At 54.1% G+C, this 20,431-nt stretch overlaps 1 protein-coding gene across 3 annotated transcripts in view; it reads left to right on the top strand.

Moving 5' to 3' along the window:
• Oas3 (2'-5'-oligoadenylate synthetase 3) overlaps positions 1-20,431 on the top strand; it is a 41,368-nt gene that overhangs the window by 6,211 nt on the left and 14,726 nt on the right. Inside the window, exons 5-16 of one of the 3 annotated variants that reach the window (XM_006970781.3) lie at positions 433-589; positions 950-1,456; positions 3,352-3,634; positions 4,767-4,942; positions 6,279-6,529; positions 6,824-6,968; positions 8,816-8,989; positions 9,724-10,009; positions 11,731-11,906; positions 13,110-13,348; positions 14,754-14,901; positions 15,090-16,679. In XM_006970781.3, coding sequence (XP_006970843.2) covers positions 433-589; positions 950-1,456; positions 3,352-3,634; positions 4,767-4,942; positions 6,279-6,529; positions 6,824-6,968; positions 8,816-8,989; positions 9,724-10,009; positions 11,731-11,906; positions 13,110-13,348; positions 14,754-14,901; positions 15,090-15,101 — 2,554 coding nt within the window. In that variant the 3' untranslated portion in view covers positions 15,102-16,679. Of the gene's footprint in view, positions 1-432; positions 590-949; positions 1,457-3,351; positions 3,635-4,766; positions 4,943-6,278; positions 6,530-6,823; positions 6,969-8,815; positions 8,990-9,723; positions 10,010-11,730; positions 11,907-13,109; positions 13,349-14,753; positions 14,902-15,089; positions 16,680-18,530; positions 19,029-19,605; positions 19,856-20,431 lie in introns of those variants that run through there. The other 2 variants (XM_076561297.1, XM_076561296.1) reach the window with 2 other exon arrangements.

Here is a 20,431-nt window from a genome sequence, read left to right as displayed (position 1 = left end):
GATCTGCAGGCAGGAAGCCAAGAGGGAGGGTGGTGGGGTGTGGGGGGAGCTAACTGGGAATGGGGAGTCTTTTGAGATCTCAAAGCCCACCCAAACCCCAGTAACACACCCCTCCTCCAACAAGGCCACACCTCCCAATCCTTCCCAAATAGCTCCACCACCCACAGGAGAACCAAGTATTTTAAATATATAAGCCTATGGGGAAGGGCTGTTCTCATGCAAACCACCACACTGGAGCTCAGGACCTGGCTCCAGCAGAGCAGGTGAGGTCATCCTTATGCAAATGAGACAACTTGGGCTGGAGGAAGTGGTGGTGGGGGGTCATCTGCCTGGACACCATGCTGAAAAGGGCAAAGCTGGGATGAATGCCAGGTCTACCCTGACTCGGACTCTTCTCGCTGCCCGGAACCTTCTTGTCTCTTGCAATGACAGGCCTGTGATCCTGGATCCAGCTGATCCGACTTGGGATGTGGGCAACGGGACAGCCTGGCGCTGGGATGTGCTGGCCAAGGAGGCTGAGTCCTGCTTTAAGGGGCGATGCTTCCTGCAGGCGGCATCTGGAGCGCCTGAGCAGCCTTGGGAGGGGCCGGTGAGTGAGAGAATACCGGGGACCTCAGGCTTGGCGCTGATGTGCTAGGGGCTGCGGGCTGCGGGCTGCAACAGCTGCTGTGGTGAGTGTATCACCCAGCTCAGGCTTTGGGGAAGAGCACCCGGGGCTGTCTGTGGTGTCCTCCACTCCTAGGGTATATCCATCCAACCTAGCAGTCCTCACAACTATCTCCCTATCCAGGCACCTGCCCTGCTCTACACCAAGGCTCCCATCTCCCATGACTCACTCCCCTCCTCAAGGCCCCGCCACCTCAGTTATGGTTGGAGGGGCTGAGAGAAAAGGCTGGGTGGCGAGAGAAACCTCTGCTCTGGCTGATGAGGCTGGGTCACCACCTTCCAGGGCCTTCCACGTGCTGGCGTCTTGGGTTTGGACCACCCCATCCAACAAAGGCCTAGCCAGGCCCTTAAAGCCAACAAAGGCCTCAGTGCCGTCCAGCCAAGGGCAGGGCATCCGCAGCCTTCGCATCCAGCTCAAGGACTCCTGGAGGCAGCCATCAAGGTCGCTGCTCTGCAGAACCCAACAGCCTGTAAAGTCAGCAAGAACCTCAAAAAGACAGCACCACCAAGGACCGTCCATGAAACAGTGCTGAATGTCTCGAGTCACGTCCAGATCACCCAGAGCACACCATCCTCAAATGCACCTCTTGGCCGCGCAGGGGCAGCCAGCATCTCCGGGTCAGTGCTGGGCCCAGATCTGTCGCAGATCCCCAGCAAGGAGCTGGACTCCTTCATCCAGGACCATCTGAGGCCCAGTCCCCAGTTCCAGCAGCAGGTGAGGCAAGCCATTGACACCATCCTGCGCTGCCTCCTAGAGAAGTGTTTGCACAAAGCCTCCAGGGTCAGCAAGGTGAGTCCTAAGGTGGGGGTGCCGTTGGGATGCCCCCAGGGAACCACGGTGGGCGGGGAGGCAACAGAGCCAGGGAAACTGAGTGTCCTTGGAGGTGTGGTTTGCTGGCTGGGTGTAGACAGCCAGCCGCTCCACAGCTTAAGTGGAGTCCCATCCTGCCTTTTAAAGGGTTCCTATGAGGAGGAGAGAGGAATAAGAAACTTTTAGATAGAAAGATAGAGAAGAGGAGAAAGACAGAAACACAGGATAGCTCCAAAAGGACCTGGATCAAAACTCACTGGCACCTCTGCCTCTTCAAAAGGGTCTTTATAACAATGCCATGGGGCAGGGCAAAAGACGTCCCCCTTGCTAGATCAAAACACACTGCACAGCTAAGTGTAGACCCTTTCAAACACCTGGTAACCACGCCCGTGGTCAAATCATCTCCTTATGCAGCCCTGCTGGGTAAAGCAAGCTCAGATTCTCAGACCCTGAGTAAGTTCTCACTAGGAAACCTCTGTGGGTCTCTACACTAATTTAGCTGGAAATACTGTAAACCAAAACAATGTTATGTTAGGATTTTTTTTTTCAAGTTAGGGACTCACATATAGCCCAGGCTGACCTCAGTCTGGCCTTAAACTCCAGGCAATCCTCCTGCCTCAGGATTCCTAGAACTGGGGTTTCGTGTGTGGACTACCACGTCTGGCTTGTTCTACTTTGCACGATACAGTTCCGTTGTTCATTTGTTCTGTCTTTTGGCTGATGCCTGGGTCTCGCTACCCTCGGTAATTGCTCTACCGCTAAGCTACACCCCTGAAGTTGCCTAGGATTTTGCTGCTGTTGTTGTTGCTTTTAAATCACTGTTAAAACAGCCATATCCCTTCCCTCTTGAGCTCAAGGTCTTCTGTGTTTCCCCTGAGGCTTGTGGAGCCAGTTCTGAATGCTTCGGACTCTTTCTGGCCTCACGCTGACCCCTTCACCAGCTCCGGACTCACCACTGGACTGCTCTTTGGGTCTTCTCTCTGGACCACACTATTCCCCTGGGCTCCGCTCTCTCACACCCCTCCCCTCTGTTAAGACCGGCCCAGTGCCTAACCATGGTATTTTTAGAAATCAATCTCACTGAGGCCAGCGGCACACACCAGTCATCCCAGAACTTGAGGGACAGAGGCCGGGGGGGGGGGGGGGGGGGGGGGGACGGACGTGTCTTGAGTTCGAGATTAGCCTGAGCGACATAGGCGGAAACCCTGACTCTTGCACACACAAAGAGCTGGTGTCTCCAGTCTGAGACTTTAGTACCCTTCCTGCCCTGGCAGGTACTAAGCAAGACCCTGACTCACTCTCTCTCTCTCTCTCTCTCTCTCTCTCTCTCTCTCTCTCTCTCTCTCTCTCACACACACACACACACACACACACACACACACACACACAGAGCTGGTGTCTCCAGTGTGAGACTTCAGTCCCCAGCACCCTTCCTGCCCTGGCAGGTTCTAAGCAAAGCTCCAAGCCGAGGACTTGCTGTTTACCAACTATAGTGAATTAAATTCCCGAGTGAGTGGGTGGGTAAAAGCGGAGTGATTGACTGGCCCGGGGCCAGCAGAGTCCACGCAGCCTCATTGGTCCCTAGGACGCGGACATCCACCTCCTGATTAGGATGTCTTAGAGGGAACAGATGGGGACGGCACTGGTCATTGCCTCTACCTTCTCCTGAGTTATCAGCCATTCACTGGTCTGACTCAGTGGACCTGGAGGCAGGCTCCGCAGAGGCAACTCAACTCTTGAAGCTCCCGAGCATTGGGCCCCAGGGCTGAGCTAAGGTCCAACATCAGGGAGAGCCACATCCCAGGCCACTGCAGGTTCCTGGAGGGTTGGGGTTCCTGGAGAGCCCAAGGTCTGAGCTGCACTTCTCTCCACAGGGCGGCTCTTTCGGCCGTGGCACGGACCTCAGGGGTAGCTGTGATGTGGAGCTGGTCGTCTTTTATAATGTCCTCAGGGACTTCAAGGACCAAAGGTCCCACCAAACACAGATCCTGGGTGAACTTCGGACCCAGCTGCAGTCCTGGTGGCAGGCCCCGGTGCCTGGACTGAGCCTCCAGCTCACTGAACAGAATAGGCCCAACGCTCTGCAACTCCGGCTGGCGTCCACGGATCTCAACAGCTGGGTGGACATCAGTGTGCTGCCTGCTTTTGATGCTGTGGGTAAGAGAGTGGTGGGACCCCAGGGGACCAGGGACAGGGGTCACCTGCCATACTCCTTGGGATTCACCAGACACTGAAAATCCCTCTGGGAGATCTTAAAGCAATCATCAAACCTTCCCCAGCACCAGCCACCCATGCAGCTGTTTGAATGTTGCCTCCCTGTTTCTCTCTTCTCTGCCCTCAGACCATCCGCACCACCTCTGCTGTTCTCTTGATTTCCCCATTTCATTTTATTTTAAAACTGGGTCTTGATATGCAACCCAGGCTGGCTTCAAGCATGCCATCCTCCTGCCTCAGCTTCCCAAGTCTTCTTGGATCATAGGTGTGTGAGTCTAGGTCCAGTTTCAAATGGTTGTGTTTTTGTCCTTTTAAATTTTTATTTTATGTGCATGAGTGTGTGCCTTTGCGCTACATGCATGCAGTACCTGTAGGAGCCACACGGGGGTGTCAGGTTTCCCCTGGGGCTGGAGTTACAGAAGGTTTGTGGGCCACCAGGAATCGAACCCAAGTCCTCTGCGAGAACCAGTGTTTTTAGCTATTGAGCCATCTCTCTAGGCACCCCCACCCCACCCCACTGTTGCAAGTCAATTAAGCGCTAAATCCCCCATCCTTGAGGTACCTCCTTCCATCATAGTGGACCACTTCCTCATCTGTGACTTGTTACAGAGAGCCCCACAGGTAGATGGGACATGCCTCTCATCCACTGAGCCATCTCTCCAGCCTCATGAACCCCTTTTACAAGTGAGAAAGCTGAGACCCAAAGAGGCAGGTCCACACAGATTGGATATCCACCCAGGCCTGTCTTGCTCTGGAGCTCATTGCAGAATTAGCGAGGGGGGTGGGGGGTGGGGGGTGGGGGGGTGGAGTAGTGAAAACTATGAACCGGATGGCATATACCTATCATCCCAGCACTTGGAAGGCTGAGGCAGGAGGTCTGCTGCAAGTTCCAGGCCAGCCTGGGTTACTACATCTTGCATAGATGCCGAGACCGATTACAAGTTCTGACGTCATTCCGGTTTTTAGCTCACAGCTGGCGGCGGCGGCAGTGTTGGGTCGTTAATGCGGAGCTTAATGGCACCAACCACCATGCCCAGGTCGGCTGGGGGCTCACTCGTGTGCTGTGCTTCTGCAGGGCAGCTGAAGTCCGGCGACAAACCTCAGCCCCAGGTGTACGCCTCCCTCCTCAGCAGCGGGTGCCAGGCCGGGGAGCACGCGGCCTGCTTCGCAGAGCTCCGAAGGAACTTCGTGAACAATCGCCCGGCCAAGCTTAAGAACCTGATGTTACTGGTGAAACACTGGTATGGCCAGGTGAGCACCCTCACCCCTCCCGGGAAGCCGCCGCTGTCACGGGCATCACCTCCAAGTGCCCTCAATGGTCCCCATCACCACCTCTTTCCAAGTTGTACTGAGCCCTGAGCAGCTTCTAGAACCTTCTCCTCTGAAGGCCAGCTTGCATCCGTACCACTGACAAGAACAGAAACCAGCTCCCCCCTCAAAGGGGATTAAAATTAGTATAACCTGGACCAGAATACGGAACAACCAGATTTAGGGCGCCACACTCCATGGTCCATGGGGGGACAGTTTCATGACATTTTATAGACACAGAATAAAGAAAGCCTAAGTAAGCCGGGCGCGGTGGTGGCGCACACCTTTAATCCCAGCACTTGGGAGGCAGAGGCAGGTGGATCTCTGTGAGCTCCAGCACAGTCAGGACTACATGGAGAGACTGTCGTAAAAGCACTACAAAATAAAAGAAGAGAGGGGGGGGAGGGAGGGAAGGAAGGAAGGAAGGAAGGAAGGAAGGAAGGAAGGAAGGAAGGAGAGAGAGGGAGAAAGAAAGAGGGAGAGAGAGAGAGGGAGGAAAAGAGAGAGAGAGAGAAAGAAAGAGAGAGAGAGAAAGAAAGAAAGAAAGAAAGAAAGAAAGAAAGAAAGAAAGAAAGAAAGAAAGAAAGAAAGAAAGAAAGAAAGAAAGAAAGAAAGGAAAGAAAGAGAAAGGAAAGTCATAAATCAAAACAGTTCTGAAATACAATGGTGGGTATCAGCAAACAGGGTTAGCTCTGCTATAGCCTCATATGCTACTGATAACAATTTTAGCTGTTAAATCAACATATTCTGAAAGGCTTCCTGTAACAAGACACAAGGATGCTAAGTCAGGACCAGAGCTGGGCAATGAATGGCTATCAAGGGTGCTAAAGACAACCCTAGGTCCTGGACCTGCAGCATTCCAACCTCCTCATAATCACTGATGATCTGGTCAGTGCAGCAGCCCTGCAGGTGGACCTTCGTCCACAATCACTGTGTATTCCACAAGCACCTGCCAGAGCCCACGTTTGCCGCTTGTGGGATGGGTGATGAGATACCATGACGGACAGATTGCAGCCCCCATTCCCATATAGCTCCTCATCCTCCTTGAGGGAAGTACCACCCAAATTTGAGCGCCCCAACTCATGGTCTGACCTGGAACAAGTCACAACCATCCTCCAGACCTCAGTTTCCCCAATCCGTAAAACACAAAGCATCATCCAGCCTCTTTTTGTGATCCAGTTCTTCTGAGGTGATCTGTTGTACATACCCCTATCTCTTCCTAAGTCCCGAGGGCCAGCCTCCAGGTGACCACGTTGACTGATCTCTGGTTGGGTGACAGGTTGCCACTCGCGATAAAGGAGGAGAGGCAGCAGGTGCCGCTCTGCCCCCAGCCTATGCCCTGGAGCTCCTGACAATCTTTGCCTGGGAACAAGGCTGTGGGAAACAGGGGTTCAGCATGGCTGAAGGCCTGCGGACCATCCTGAGGCTGGTCCAGCAGCACCGGTCACTCTGTGTCTACTGGACAGTCAACTACAGCGTGCAGGACCCTGCCCTCAGAGCACACCTTCTCAGCCAGCTTCAGAAAGCCAGGTAAATACTCCCCAGGGCCCTCCTCACTCCTGGAGTCTGTATACCCGGGAGGGACCATGGTAGGCTTTAGATCACCCATCCCACCCTCCCTGCTTGCCTCTGCATTCTGATGAGGATGCATGGTGCCCGAGAGGACTCCAGAGCTCATTTGATTAGCACAATTAAGCGTCATTAGAGTTAAGGACGCCGAGAGTTCTCTGATCGAGGCTTAGACCCCATCTAATGTTCCTTCCAGCCGCTCCCAGCTGCTCATCACTGACTGTCCTTCCCTGCCTCCATCTGCTCTGTCCCCAGGCCTCTAGTCCTGGACCCTGCAGACCCCACCTGGAACGTGGGCCAGGGCAGCTGGGAACTGTTAGCTCGGGAGGCAGCAGCCCTGGAGTCACAGGTCTGCCTTCAGAGTGGAGATGGGACTCCTGTACCACCCTGGGATGTGATGGTAAGAGATGGTGCCCTGGGGCCTCTGGAATGACCCAGCAGGTAAAGGGCTTGCCCATAAGCCGGGCAACCTGAGTTCAGTTCCCAGAACCCCCATGAAGGCAGAAAGAGGGAAATGACCCCACTGAGTTGTCTTCTGACCGCCACGGATGCTCTGCAGCACAAGTGCGCATGCATGCACATGCACACACGCACGCACACATGCGCGCGCGCACGCACGCGCGCGCACACACACACACTGCATCGTAATAAATGACACATAATAAATGTTGTGTTTTTAATTTTTTTAAGGAGACAGGACACTGGGGTGGTGGGCACACTGGGGTGGTGAGCACTCCCCTCCAGGTCTCTGCACGGCCAGCACGCACCTCCCCAGTCGCTAGGATGCTGATGGTGACAGCTGCTCCTCCCCTGGAGAGCTGACCTCAGCCAGTGCCCCGGTGACACTTGGAAACAATAAATGTATGGGGTTCAGCCCCCCGGGCTGAAGAGATGGCGCAGAGGTTAAGAGCATTGACTGCTTTTACACAAGTCCGGAGTTCAATTCCCAGCAACCACAGGGTGGCTCACAGCCGTCTATAATGGGGTTCAGTCCCCATCCCCGAGCTCCCTGAGGCCAGAGCCTGTGCCCGGCTGAACCCCGGCTTCTCATCCGGTCCACCCTCTTCTGCCTCCCTGGTGGCTTCTGTTGCTGGGATAGACACCGGGACCAAAAGGTAACTTGAGGAGGAAATGACATTTGGCTTACACTCCGACATCACAGCCCACCACTGAGGGAAGCCAGGGCAGGAACCTGGAGGCAGGCGCTGAAGCAGAGGCCATGGAGGAATGCCGCCTACTGGCTTGCTCCTCATGGCTCACTCAGAGCACCCAGGATGGCCTGGGCAGGGTGACACCATCTGCAGTAGGCTGGGCCCTCCTACATCAACCATTGACCAGGAAAGTGCCCACAGGCTTGCCTATGGGCCAATATGAGGGAAGCATTTTCTCAGTTGAGGGTCCCTCTTCCCGGATGACCCTGGCTTTTGTCAAGTTGAGCAGCACACACACACACACACACACACACACACACACACACACACACGTGCCCCACCTCTAAGTCAGGCCCCAGCAAATATTCAGGCTTTGCATTTGGAGAAGATTATCCCAGTAAGCCACCTGCAGCTACTGTCTTAATCCATTTCCGTGACTGTAACAAAAGACCTGAAGCCAGGCAACTTTATAGAGAAGGTGGCCCAAGGCTACGGCCGTGGCACGGACTGGGCTGTGTTGGGGATGCCACGGTGGACAGTGTCATAGCTGGCGCAGGGTGTGTTGAAGGGGCACACCGCGCTCCAAGACAAGATGCCACAGGGCTACTTAGAGCCAGGCTGGCTCTTGTCACATCTCCCTGTCAGAACTCCCTCAGGATTCCCTGAGGACTATCTTGACTCCATCCTGAGGCACATTCTACAGGGCTCCATCTTAAAGGCACCCCCACGCTCCCCGCTGAGGACCCAGCATTCGATGCGTGAATCTTTGAAAGAAAATCATACCTGGGCCACAGCCAATGTGATCTTACTCCATTTGTTTAACACACAAGGACCACTGAGATGAGGAGGGGTGACCACACCCATTTAAAGGTGGGGAAACTGAGGCTGCATGTCAGTGGTAGAAACAGACCTGGAACTCAGGGCCCTCCCATGCTACTACATTAGGTCATGCCAGCCAGAGAGGAAGGACAGTGGGTGCGGGAGATGTGGGAGACCGTGGGAGCATCATCATCCCTGGATGTTGAAGGTCAACACGTGAGTGTCCCCGGCATCCTGCTCCCGCCAGGGACTGGCTGGAACCCATTTCTCTCCACAGCCAGCTCTTCTTCACCAGACCCCAGCTGGGGACCTGGACAAGTTCATCAGCGAATTCCTCCAGCCTGACCGCCATTTCCTGACTCAAGTGAAGAAAGCCGTAGACACCATATGTTCCTTCCTGAAGGAGAACTGCTTCCGGAATTCTTCCATCAAGGTGCTCAAGGTGGTTAAGGTGAGGCCCAGGGAGCTGGAGGTGAGGGGGGCCCCTGTGGGCTGGAACCTCTCTCCGGCCCCCTATAGTGATGCCCATGTCTGAAGCAAAGGAACAAGATGGCTGATCTAATAGGAAGCTGGGGAGCAGTCCGCTTGTAGGACAGACAGGGTGATCCAGGGGCATCCACAGGGTACCAGGGCTGGCTGTTCATTCTAAATTCTTGGATCTGCTTTTCCCTCTCTCTCTCTTTTTTTTTTTTTAACTAAAAATACAAAAAAATTATCAACAACCCTAGTGACATCAGCTGTCTGATTTCCATACAAATCTACAAAACTGGCTTGACTATGTGTCTTCCTACGTGGTAGCCCTTAGGAATGCTAACCTCCAGAGAGGGGGATTCTCTTTTCTTGGAGGGAATGTTGCTCACCTGGGAGAAAGCTTACCTGGCATTCAAGAACCCTTGGTTCCATCCCCAGCACTGTGTGAACTGGGCATCATGGAGCATGCCTGTGATACCTGAACTCCTAAGTAGAGAGAAGACCACCCCTGGGGCTCCCTGGCCAGTCTTGTCTCAAAATAATAATAATAATAATAATAACAACAACAACAACAACAACAAAGATTGATGGAGACACCAGTGTCGACCTCTGACCTCCACATGCGCACACACACACACACACACACACACACACACAGGCTGCAGGACATCAAAGGGCACTTCAGGCCTCAAACCACCTTCCATGTCCTCCCAGGGCGGTTCTTCGGCCAAAGGCACGGCTCTACGAGGGCGCTCGGATGCTGACCTGGTGGTGTTCCTCAGCTGCTTCAGCGAGTTCTCTAAGCAAGGCAGCCATCGGGCAGAGATCATCTCGGAGATCCGGGCTCAGCTGGAGGCGTGCCAGCAGGAGCAGAAGTTCGATGTCAAGTTTGAGATCTCCAACAGGAAGAATCCCCGAGTGCTCAGCTTCTCGCTGGCATCGCAGACACTGCTGGACCAGAGCGTGGACTTTGACGTTCTGCCAGCCTTCGATGCCCTCGGTGAGGTTCCCAGACCTAGGAGGAGGGGAGGAACACAGGCAGGGGGGTTCCAGGCAGTCCCTAGAGACCAGGCACTGTGTAACCAGGCCATGCCTGTTTATCACAACTTCCCTGTAGTGCGTGGCAAGGCCCTGCTTTTGATTCCCACAATGATGCTAGGTGAGGGACTGAGGACCCGGCCTGGTGATTAAGAGCACATATTGCTCTTACGGAGGACCTGTCTTGGCTACCATTCTATAGCTATGATGAGATACCATGACCAAGGCAATGCTTAGAATTTTTTTTTTTTAAGATTTATTTATTATGTATACAGCATGTATGTCTGCAGGCCAAAAGAGGGCAGCAGATCTCATCCCAGATGGTTGTGAGCCACCATGTGGTTGCTGGGAATTGAACTCAGGACCTCTGGAAGAGCAGTCAGTGCTCTGAACCTCTGAGCCATCTCTCCAGCATGTACCTGGGGGCTTGCTAACAGTTTCAGAGGGTGAGTCCATCATCATCCTAGAGGGGAGCCTGGCAGCAGGCAGGTGCTGGAGGAGTAGCTGAGAGCTTATATCCTGATCCCCAAAACAGGGGTGAGGTGGGGGGGTGTCTGGAGTGGGTGTCTAAAACCTCGAAGCCCACCCCCAGTGACACACCTCCTCCAACAAGGCCACACCTCCTCATCCTTCCCTAACAGTCCCACCATCTGGTGACTAAGCATTTAAATATATAAGCCTGTGAGGGGACATTCTCATTCAAACCATCACGGGACCCAAGTTCAGTTCCCGGTGAATGAAAAAAAAAAAAGAAAAAAGAAATCAAAAGGGAAGAAAGGAACATGGCCGCTCCTAGGTGTGATGGAGGAGAGAGTTTATTGTAGATAAAATGGAGAGCATACATGACAGAGGCAGGGACACCTGGGAGTGTCCAGAGTGGACAGAACCAGACTGAGCCAGGCCATGTCAGGAGAGGGGGCGGGAAGGAAGAGGAATCAGCCAGGAGGCCAAAGGTACAAAAAGGGCAGGTAAGCAAAATGTCTGGATTATAGAGGGAGAGCCCCTGGGAGAAGGGCAGCCCAGCCCCTGGGCTGGAGAGTTCAGGGTAGAGGTTGGGTTGTACCAGGCATACCCCGGAACAGGTAGGGACTGAGGATTCTGGGAGAACCTGGAGGCCAGGTCTACTTTGATGCGCTAAGTAGGCACCTCAATCATTTGTCCTGGGTTTGAACCTTAACCTGAAGCATCCACGTACTGGATGAGACAGGCAGGCATCTTGATGCTAGGTGGGCTCTGGATCTACCGGCATAAACTGGTCTGGTCTGCTTCTGCTTAGGTCCTCAGAGCCTGCACGGTGGAATCATCCCCTTCCCCCTGCAGCCCTGGTACCCGAAGAAGGCTTTTTGTCTAATGACTACCAAGAGCCTCCTCCCTGAGAGGGATGAGTGGGCATCGGAGAGGCTGAGAGACACCACACCCTAGCCTGACTCTCAGCCAAGACGTTCTCCACGGCGGGCGGGCAGGAGGCTGGAAAGGAGCTGGGCAGAGAATTCCACTCTCATGAGGGATTTAATCTGGGCTGTGCCACACCGATGCCCTCGCTAAAACACCTGGTGACCTCCCACTGGGTCTCAGATCACCCTTCGACAAGGGACACTAGGGGTGTCTCAGACCAGCTTTGGAAGCTGGCCCACCCAGGCTCCCTAGGAGGCAAAGTGACCCTAACCTTTTCCCACCGCACAGGCCAGCTGAGGTCCGGCTCTAGGCCTGATCCCCGGGTCTACGCGGACCTCATCCACAGCTACAGCAACGCAGGCGAGTTCTCTACCTGCTTCACGGAGCTGCAGCGGGACTTCATTAGCTCCCGTCCCACCAAACTCAAGAGCCTGATCCGGCTGGTGAAGCACTGGTACCAACAGGTGAGGCACGGGGCCGTCAGTCACCCCAATTCCCACACACACACTCAAGGCGATACTGGGTCCCAGGAACCATGTCCAGAGTACTTTCTTTGGAGGAAACGGGGTCTGTTTGGCCACAAGCATAGCATGTGAGGTCAGTCACATTCCACCCAGAGGAAGCCAGGTGGTGGTGGTGCATGAATTTAATCCCAGCACTCGGAAGGCAGAGCCAGGTGAATCTTTGTGAGTTCGAGTCCAGCCTGGTCTACAGAATGAGATCCAGGACAGGCACCAAAACTACACAGAGAAACACTGTCTTGAAGGAAAAAGAAAGAAAGAGAGAAAGAAAGAAGGGAAGGAAGGGGAGGAAGGGGAGGAAGAAAGAGAAAGAGAAGAGAAGAAAGAGAAAGAGAAGAAAGAGAAAGAGAAGAGAAGAGAAAAAAGAGAAAGAGAAGAGAAGAAAGAGGAAGAGAAGAAAGAGAAAGAGAAGAGAAGAGAAAAAAGAGAAAGAGAAGAGAAGAAAGAGAAGAGAAGAAAGTGGAAGAGAAGAAAGAGAAGAGAAGAAAGAGAAAGAGAAGAAGAGAAGAGAAGAAAGAGAAAGAGAAGAAGAGAAGAGAAGAAAGAGAAAGAGAAGAAAGAGGAAGAGAAGAGAAGAGAAAAAAGAGAAGAGAAGAAAGAGAAGAGAAGAAAGAGAAGAGAAGAAAAGATTCCACCCAGAGGACCTTGGTTTACTTGTCCATAAAGCAGGGTCAAGTCAGGTCTAGTGCAGGGGTGTCCTCTTAGCTACCTACTAAGAGGCTGAGGCAGAAAGATTGAAAGATCAGGGCTGGCCTGGGCTACAGAGTGAGCTCAAGGATTGTCTGGCCAACTCAGCAAGAACCTCTCTCAAAAGGAGTTAGCACTGGCAGGCTGGGCTGCAGTTCCTGGAGGGGTGCTGGGAAAAGCATTTGCCTAGAGTGCATGAGGCCCTGAGCTCCTCCCCCAACACACACACACACACACACACACACACACACACACACACACACACACACACACCAAGAAGTGGAGCTGACAAACTGAGTCTCCGTGCCAAGGGTTGATGATGCCTGGCCTGTCACCCGGCACACACGGGTGCTCGGTTAAGCTTTAGGGGTCCATCTGTCAGTTCCTGGGGCCTCTCTTTCACCTGTGTGCGGCAATGCCAGCATGGACCGGCACATCTCCTTTCTCCCGCTTCTCCAGTGCGACAAGGCGATCAAGGGGAAGGGCTCCTTGCCCCCCCAGCATGGGCTGGAGCTCCTGACCGTGTACGCCTGGGAGCAGGGCGGCCAGAACCCCCAGTTCAACATGGCGGAAGGCTTCCGCACCGTGCTGGAGCTGGTTGTCCAGTACCGCCAGCTGTGCATCTATTGGACCGTCAACTACAGTGCCGAGGACAAGACCATCGGGGACTTCCTGAGGATGCAACTTCAGAAGCCCAGGTTTGGTCACCCGCGGACTCCTCCTCTGCCTCAGACCCACACTACCCACTTCTTCCCACCTCCTAGAGGCAGAGGGCGGAAGGGTAGGGCCTAGGTTCCATTCCCAGCACCCACATGGTGGCTCATGACCACCTGTTGTTATTCCAGTTCCTGGGAGACTGATGCCCTCTTCTGGCTCCCATGGCACCAGACATGTATGTGCACAGACATACATGCAGGCAAAACACTGGTACACGCCGGGCGGTGGTGGCGCACGCCTTTAATCCCAGCACTCGGGAAGCAAAGGCAGGCGGATCTCTGTGAGTTCGAGGCCAGCCTGGTCTACAGAGCGAGATCCAGGACAGGCTCCAAAGTTACACAGAGAAACCCTGTGTTGAAAAACCAAACAACAACAACAAAAAAAAAAAAAAAAAAAAAACACTGGTACACGTTCACAGCCTGCCTGGGCTATATCGTGAGAGTCCTGCCTCAACACTTAAGTGCGTTCATGATTCCTCAGAAACTCAGACATAACTGGGCATCTGGTACTTACATTCATTAAATCCGGCAGCTTTTCAGCAGCAGCCTTCCGGTTATATAAGTGGGTGTCATTCTTCACCAACTCCCCCACCTCTGAAATGGGGACGGAGATAAGCAAGATTGTCTCCGAAACTCACAATACACTGACAATTTGTGAGTAGTGGCAGTGTATACTGAGAAAGAGTCTGATGTATGATATACATTAGCCAGGTAATAGTATCTGCCATTAATGTTGGAAGGGACCATGGCAGAATCAGTGCTGTAATTGATTAGCAATGCCTGCTTCACCTGTAGAAGGGGGAACAGCAGCACTGTGAGTGATTAGTAATGTCTGCCTGGACACAGCATGAAAAAGTGGTGCGTATGCAACTGCTTTTCCCTCCTTCCTTCCTTTTAAAGGATTTTTAAAAATTTTATGTGTGAAGTGTTTTGCCTGCTTATATGTATGTGCACTGTGTGCACATGGAGACCAGAAGAGGGCACCAGATCCCCTGGAACTAGAGTTACAGAGGTTGTGAGCCACCATGTAGGTGCTGGGAACTGAACCCAGGTCCTCTGGAAGAGCAGCCAGTGCTCTTAACCACTGAGTGATCTCACCAGTCCCCCCACCTCCACCCCTTTTGAATAGACTGTGTAGCCCAGGCTGCTTCAAACTCACAATCCTCCTGCCTCTGCCTCCCGGATGCTGGAATTACAGACATGTGCTACCCACATCCACTCCGTATGTCTCTTCTCTACCCCTGCCCTAGAGTGCTCACCTGGGGCACTGAGGGGTCCCGGGGTCCTGGCCCTGGCCGCTGTAGTGTTAGAGGAGAGGGGAGAACAGCCCAGCCAGTGTCACAGGTGGACACCGTGGGGATAAGACTGACCCTGGGTGCCATTGCAGACCCATCATCCTGGATCCAGCTGACCCAACAGGCAACCTGGGCCACTCTGCCCGCTGGGACCTGCTTGCCCAGGAGGCTGCAGTCTGCACATCTGCCCTGTGCTGCATGGACAAGAGCGGTACCCCCATCAAGCCATGGCTGGTAAAGGTGAGAGGCGTGCGAGGTAAACAAAGGCATCCTTTGGGAGCAGACATGGTCATGGGAAGACATGGTGCCCGCTAAGGGGCAGGACCCACCCATGGCCCCTGCGGACCCTGCGCCTCCACTTCCCGTGGGGTGTGTGGTCTCCGCTCTGCAGAAATGCTGAGGTAACCAGCCTGTCTTCCTTCCCACAGGCCTCTGTATGAAGTCCAGAAAAATCAGTGGTCACACCGCCTGAGAGAAAGTGACACCAGCCCTCAGCACGGGAGACTCAGAGTATCGGGCCAGATGTGTGTGTGTCTGTCTGTCTGTCTGTCTGTGAGTCTACATGTGTGTTTGTGTGTTTATGTGTGTCTGTGTCTCTGTGTGTGTCTTCATGTGTATGTATATGTATATATGTGTGCATGTATCTGTGTGTGTCTATGCGTATATATGTGTGTCTGTGTGTCTGTGCATATCTGTATATAGGTATGTGTGCCCCCTCACACCATCTCCCTTCTGACCGCCTGCCCACCCACCACCCTCTCATCTCTTCCCTGTTCCACCCACCCGGTGGAGTTTCATACATAGACCTCTACTTCGATCATCCAGTGCCCCTGACTCCCGTGCTGGGCACCCTAGGATCCAGACATCTCAGACTCTGCCCATCTGCTCTTCAGCTACCCCTGGGCCCCGCCCCCACCCCCCCACCGCCACACCCAGCAGCGCCCCAGACCTGCCAAGAAGCCTCTCTCTTCCTCAGCATCCCTCTGCCTGCAGAGACCCACCAGCTGTGGTCCAGCTGTGCTCCCCCATGTAATGTGACCGTGGCCATGATGGGGCAGAGGCTGGGGCCATGACTAGGGAACACCCCGCCCACAGCCACGGCAATGAAATAAGCAAAACATGTGATAACTGGGCCTTAGGAATGTAGACGGAGCAGGAAGTGTCCCAAGCCTCCCCTGTGGCTCCACCCACTCCGTTAGGAGGTAGCACCTGGGGAGGAGGGTAAGAAGCACAGAAGTACAGCTTTCCTAACTCATCACCCGTGAAAGTTCAGGCTTTTTGATAATGCAGTGCTTAGGGGTCACCTACACCCCTGCAGCCCCAACTCACGCTCTAAGTGTAACCCCAATAAACCTGTTGGCTCCCCCTGCTTAGATTCGGGTGGAATCCTTTCCTTGCTCAGCCGTTGCGCCCTGTCTGGGATGAATAGACATTTGTTGGCATCATGCCTCACCATCCTGCCTCCTGATGTCTGTTGTTCCCAAATACAGTGGATACGGGGGTCCTGCTGGGGGGCGGAAGGGATGGGTTTGCAAGCCCTTGATCCATAAACCTATTTTCCAGAAAGAATCCTCACCTTTGCCACACTATGGGTGGACTGTGGATGGATGGCATTTCTCTCTCTCTCTCTCTCTCTCTCTCTCTCTCTCTCTCTCTCTCTCATCCCCACCAGGGCCAGGGTGATGCCGGGGTGTCTCCAGGATACATATCTACCTGTCTTACATGAGAAAATGCCTCCAACCCCCTGGCAGAGTCTGAGTGACAGCTAGGAGCCAGGGAGTGGAGGGTAGGGAGACAGATCCTGTGGCTGTCCCAGCCCTGCACACAGGAAGCAAGTGGCAGACGCTGGGGGACAGTGTGGCCACAGCCGAGTCCTCCAGAGGGACCCCCCCCCAGGGGTGGACGCGGTAGTGATGCTTCCACAGAAGAGAAACAGAGGAAGGAGTCTGCACTTGCCCATCCCCCACTAGGGGTGGCTCAGACAGCCCGGCTCTCACTGGACCACTGCTTGGGGGCAGAACAGCCAGAAGGACAGCACCTTCCCAGCACTTTTCATCCTTGCATTCCATTCCTGCCTCCTCAGCTTAGCCCACAGTGACCAGCCTGCGTGAGAGGTGAAGGGTCCCCAGGTCCCCTCTCTGCCACCATCTACCTTGTGTTACCTGCTCTTGGCTCCAGGCAACACCAAGACTCCACGGGGGATTGGTCCCAACTCCGCCTCACCAGACCCCAAACTGTGTCTCTTGATGGCCGGCCGCAGGTCACATCATTCTCAGAACGCTAGACCAATTGCTCTCAACCTTCTTAATGCTTCACCCCTTTAATACAGATCCGGGTACTCGGTATGTACATGGGCAACCTGCCTGGAGACCAACAGTCTCAGTTCCTAAAACCATTCGAAATATGTGCTATCCGATAATCTTAGGAGACCCCTGTGAAAGGGTTGTTCGATCCCAGAGGGGTCGAGACCCACAGGTTGGGAACCACTGCTCTAGACAAAGGTGACCAGCAGAGACCTATTTTTCCCATGGAACCCAGCAGCAGATGGGATACTGGTCTGGTATCCCAGCCCCTGGCCCTACCACACAGACTCTGGGCCCTCTTGTCAAAATGGCTCCGGAACTGGGGCGACTGTGAGCTGGAGTGAGTGAGGAGTGAGGTCATGGCCATCCAGGCAATGGAGAGGCCTTGCTGACCTAAGCCCTTCCATCTCCAAGAGCAGCCACCATGGTGGTGGCAGAATAAAGCCATTGAGCTTGACTCAGGCCATAGCCCTGGGGAGAAGGTCCGGGGAGAGGGGAGGGGGGCCGGGAGGGGGGAGAGGAACAGGGCAGAGCTAGGGCTGGGTGAGGTGGTGTACAAACGCAACTCTAGCAGTCAGGAGACCGAGGCAGGGTCCCTGGCAGCTGCTAGTGTTCCCTGCAGTCATTTTCTGTCCTTGGCCTCACTTAGAGGAACTTCGAGAGTCCTTCTGCTTGCAGGGTTCCTGTGCGGGAGCCGATATTTTGTCACGATGGTCCAGGCACTCAGTTGGACTCTGAGGGGACTTGCAAATACAAAGTCACTGTACACACGTACACACACACACACACACACACACACACACACACACACACACACACTCCAGCGAGCTTCCCAGGAAACCATCTGTGACATAGGCTAGCTAAACGCCATGTCCCATCCTACCTTGAAGGAAGATGCTATAAATAATAGTTTATGAGAGGCTGAGGCAGGGGGATTACCAGTTCAAGGCCAGTTTGGGCTACATAGCAAGGTTCTGTCTCAAAACTAACACAAAGCAATTGAATTGGCAAAATTTCCTTGTTTTTAATATAATTTTTAAGTATTTACTTAGTGTGTGTGCATGTGTGCGCGTGTGCGTGCGTGTGTGTGTGTGTGTGTGTGTGTGTGTGTGTGTGTGTGTGTGTGTGTTAGGAAGCTACTCTGACCCTTCAGGGCCCTGTGTTCACCCAAAGGCAGAAAGGAAGCCTACATCTACCAGGGCACCTGCCTTGCTGTGTGTCTTTGTGCAAGTCAGTTCCCCTCTCTGGGCTCTTTCTCTACTGCTCAGCCTGGCACTGGAAACAAGAGGAAAGGGCCATTGTCAATGCACGGCCTCCTCCACCCTCTATAAAAACCCAATTAGCTTAGCGTTTAGTGAGCACTCAACCAATGGTTTTGTTATTTTTGAGACAGGCTCCTCTGATCTACAGATGGAGGAGATAGAGACACCAAGAAGTCAGTCCTGCACTGGAGGACACACACACACACACACACACACACACACACACACACACACACACGGAGGTGTTCCCCCACCCCCACCCCCAGGCTCTGGAGCTTTTAGGTTTAACTCGGGGTGTCCCGGGAGTGGCTGGCCAGCAGGAAGCTCCCCTGCCAGCTGCTGGGCAGTGACTCTCTCGCACTTGGGTTTCGATTTCCGATTTGCTAGGCGAGGCTGTGATGGGGGGGCAGGGCAGCAGCTTTGGACTCGACTTCCTCTATCCAGAACCAGCTCCCCCGGCAGGGCAGAATCCCCAGAACTTGAGCTACACAGCCTTTGCCATTTACAGCCTTCCCAAGGCCAGCCAGCAACTATGGGAAACTGGCTGGCTGGGGGGTCATCTGCAGGGCCATCTGGGGGGTCATCTGCAGGGCCATCTGGGGGGTCATCTGCAGGGCCATCCGGGGGGTCATCATCTGCAGAGCTGCCTGACTTAACCTCGGTGCCAGCAGACAAGCTGGAAGAGTTTATCCAGGCAAACCTCAAACCCAACGAAGAATGCCTGAAGCTGATAGACCAGGACGTGGATGCCATCTCCGACTTCCTGCTGAGCAGAGAGAGCCCTGTGGTGAGGGTAGCTAAGGTGAGGAGACCCAGGTTTGGGGCCAGGGCTGTTCCTCCCCGCACCCCCATGTTCCCACCATGGTGATGCTGAGCAGGGCTCCACACCAAGCCCTGGGGACTGCACTTCACAAGGCTTTTCTCCCTCTGCGGACAGACCGTGCAGGGGCCCAAGCTGCAGCCCGGTGTCAGCTTCTGCCTGGCAGGCTGCTTCATCTCTCTGTGCCACAGCGTCTGGGTCTGCAGAGTGAGGTCCGCCTGGCCCCCACTTCAGAGTGTTGTGATACACTGTCGCACACAGTGTTCTCAGCCTCGATGCTCAGTAAATGAGAGGGAATGGTTACGTGCCTTTGTTGGGTGGCGTTTTTTTGACTCCACGTTTTGGGAGAGTTTTGTTCATGCAACTGTGTGCCTCTCATTGCAGTTTTGAGTTGCCTCCAGATTGGAGCTAGTGTACAAAACACGAGCTTGGACACAAATGGGCGCCGGCAACCTGATTTTAAAATTGTGGTGACATTCGGGGATTTCACTTGAGGAATATCACTGCCTGGAGCCACAGAAAAGTGCAGACCTCACACCTGCCACTTCATCCCCTGCAGGGTGGCTCCTATGGCCGGGAAACAGTCCTAAGAGGCTGCTCTGATGGTATCCTTGTGCTCTTCGTGGATCAGTTTCATACGTTTCAGGAACAGAAGGAAAACCAAAGTGAACTCCTCAGCTTGATTGAACAATGGCTAAAAACCCACGAGAAATACAAGCCAGCAAAGTTTGGGGGCATCCTTGTTGTCCTACTGTCCACACAAGGGCAGAGGATACTCTTGCAGTTGCTTCCAGCCTTTGATCCCCTGTGTGAGTGCTATGGGGACTGGGGGGAGCGGGGGGGGGGGGGGGGGGGAGTCCAAACTTTCTGGGAGTACTGGGGAGCTGCTTGAGTCCTTCAGGATGAGGCCGTGCCAGACAGTTTCCAAAATGAGGCTTGTAAACCCGTCTTAGTCACCGTTCCGTTGCTGTGAAGGGACACCGTAACCAAGGCAACTCTTACGAAAGGAAGCACTGAATTGGGGGCTTGCTTACAGGCTTAGAGGGTCAGTCCCTTATCATCATGGTGGGAAGCAGACAGGCATGGCACTGGAGCAGTAGCTGCACATACTGATCTGCAGGCAGCAGGCAGAGTCACTGGGCTTGGCATGGGCTTTTGAAACCTCAAAGCCCACCTCCAACAGCACACCTCTTCCAACAAGGACACACCTCCTAATCCTTCCCAAACAATTCAGCAGCAGCGGGCAGCGTGGCGGGGGGGGGGGGGGGGGGGGGGGGGGGGGGGGCTAAGCATGCAAACATACGAGCCTCTGGGGCTCGTTACCACAGTCTCCAAGAGAGAAGAGCCTCCTACCCTGGGCACACTCTATCTAGAACTTCATTCTC

This window comes from Peromyscus maniculatus, chromosome 23 (assembly GCF_049852395.1).
Source record: "Peromyscus maniculatus bairdii isolate BWxNUB_F1_BW_parent chromosome 23, HU_Pman_BW_mat_3.1, whole genome shotgun sequence".
Taxonomy (NCBI): domain Eukaryota; kingdom Metazoa; phylum Chordata; class Mammalia; order Rodentia; family Cricetidae; genus Peromyscus; species Peromyscus maniculatus.
The sequence above is the reverse complement of the archived record's forward strand: the minus strand, read 5'-3'. Positions and strand labels throughout refer to the sequence as shown.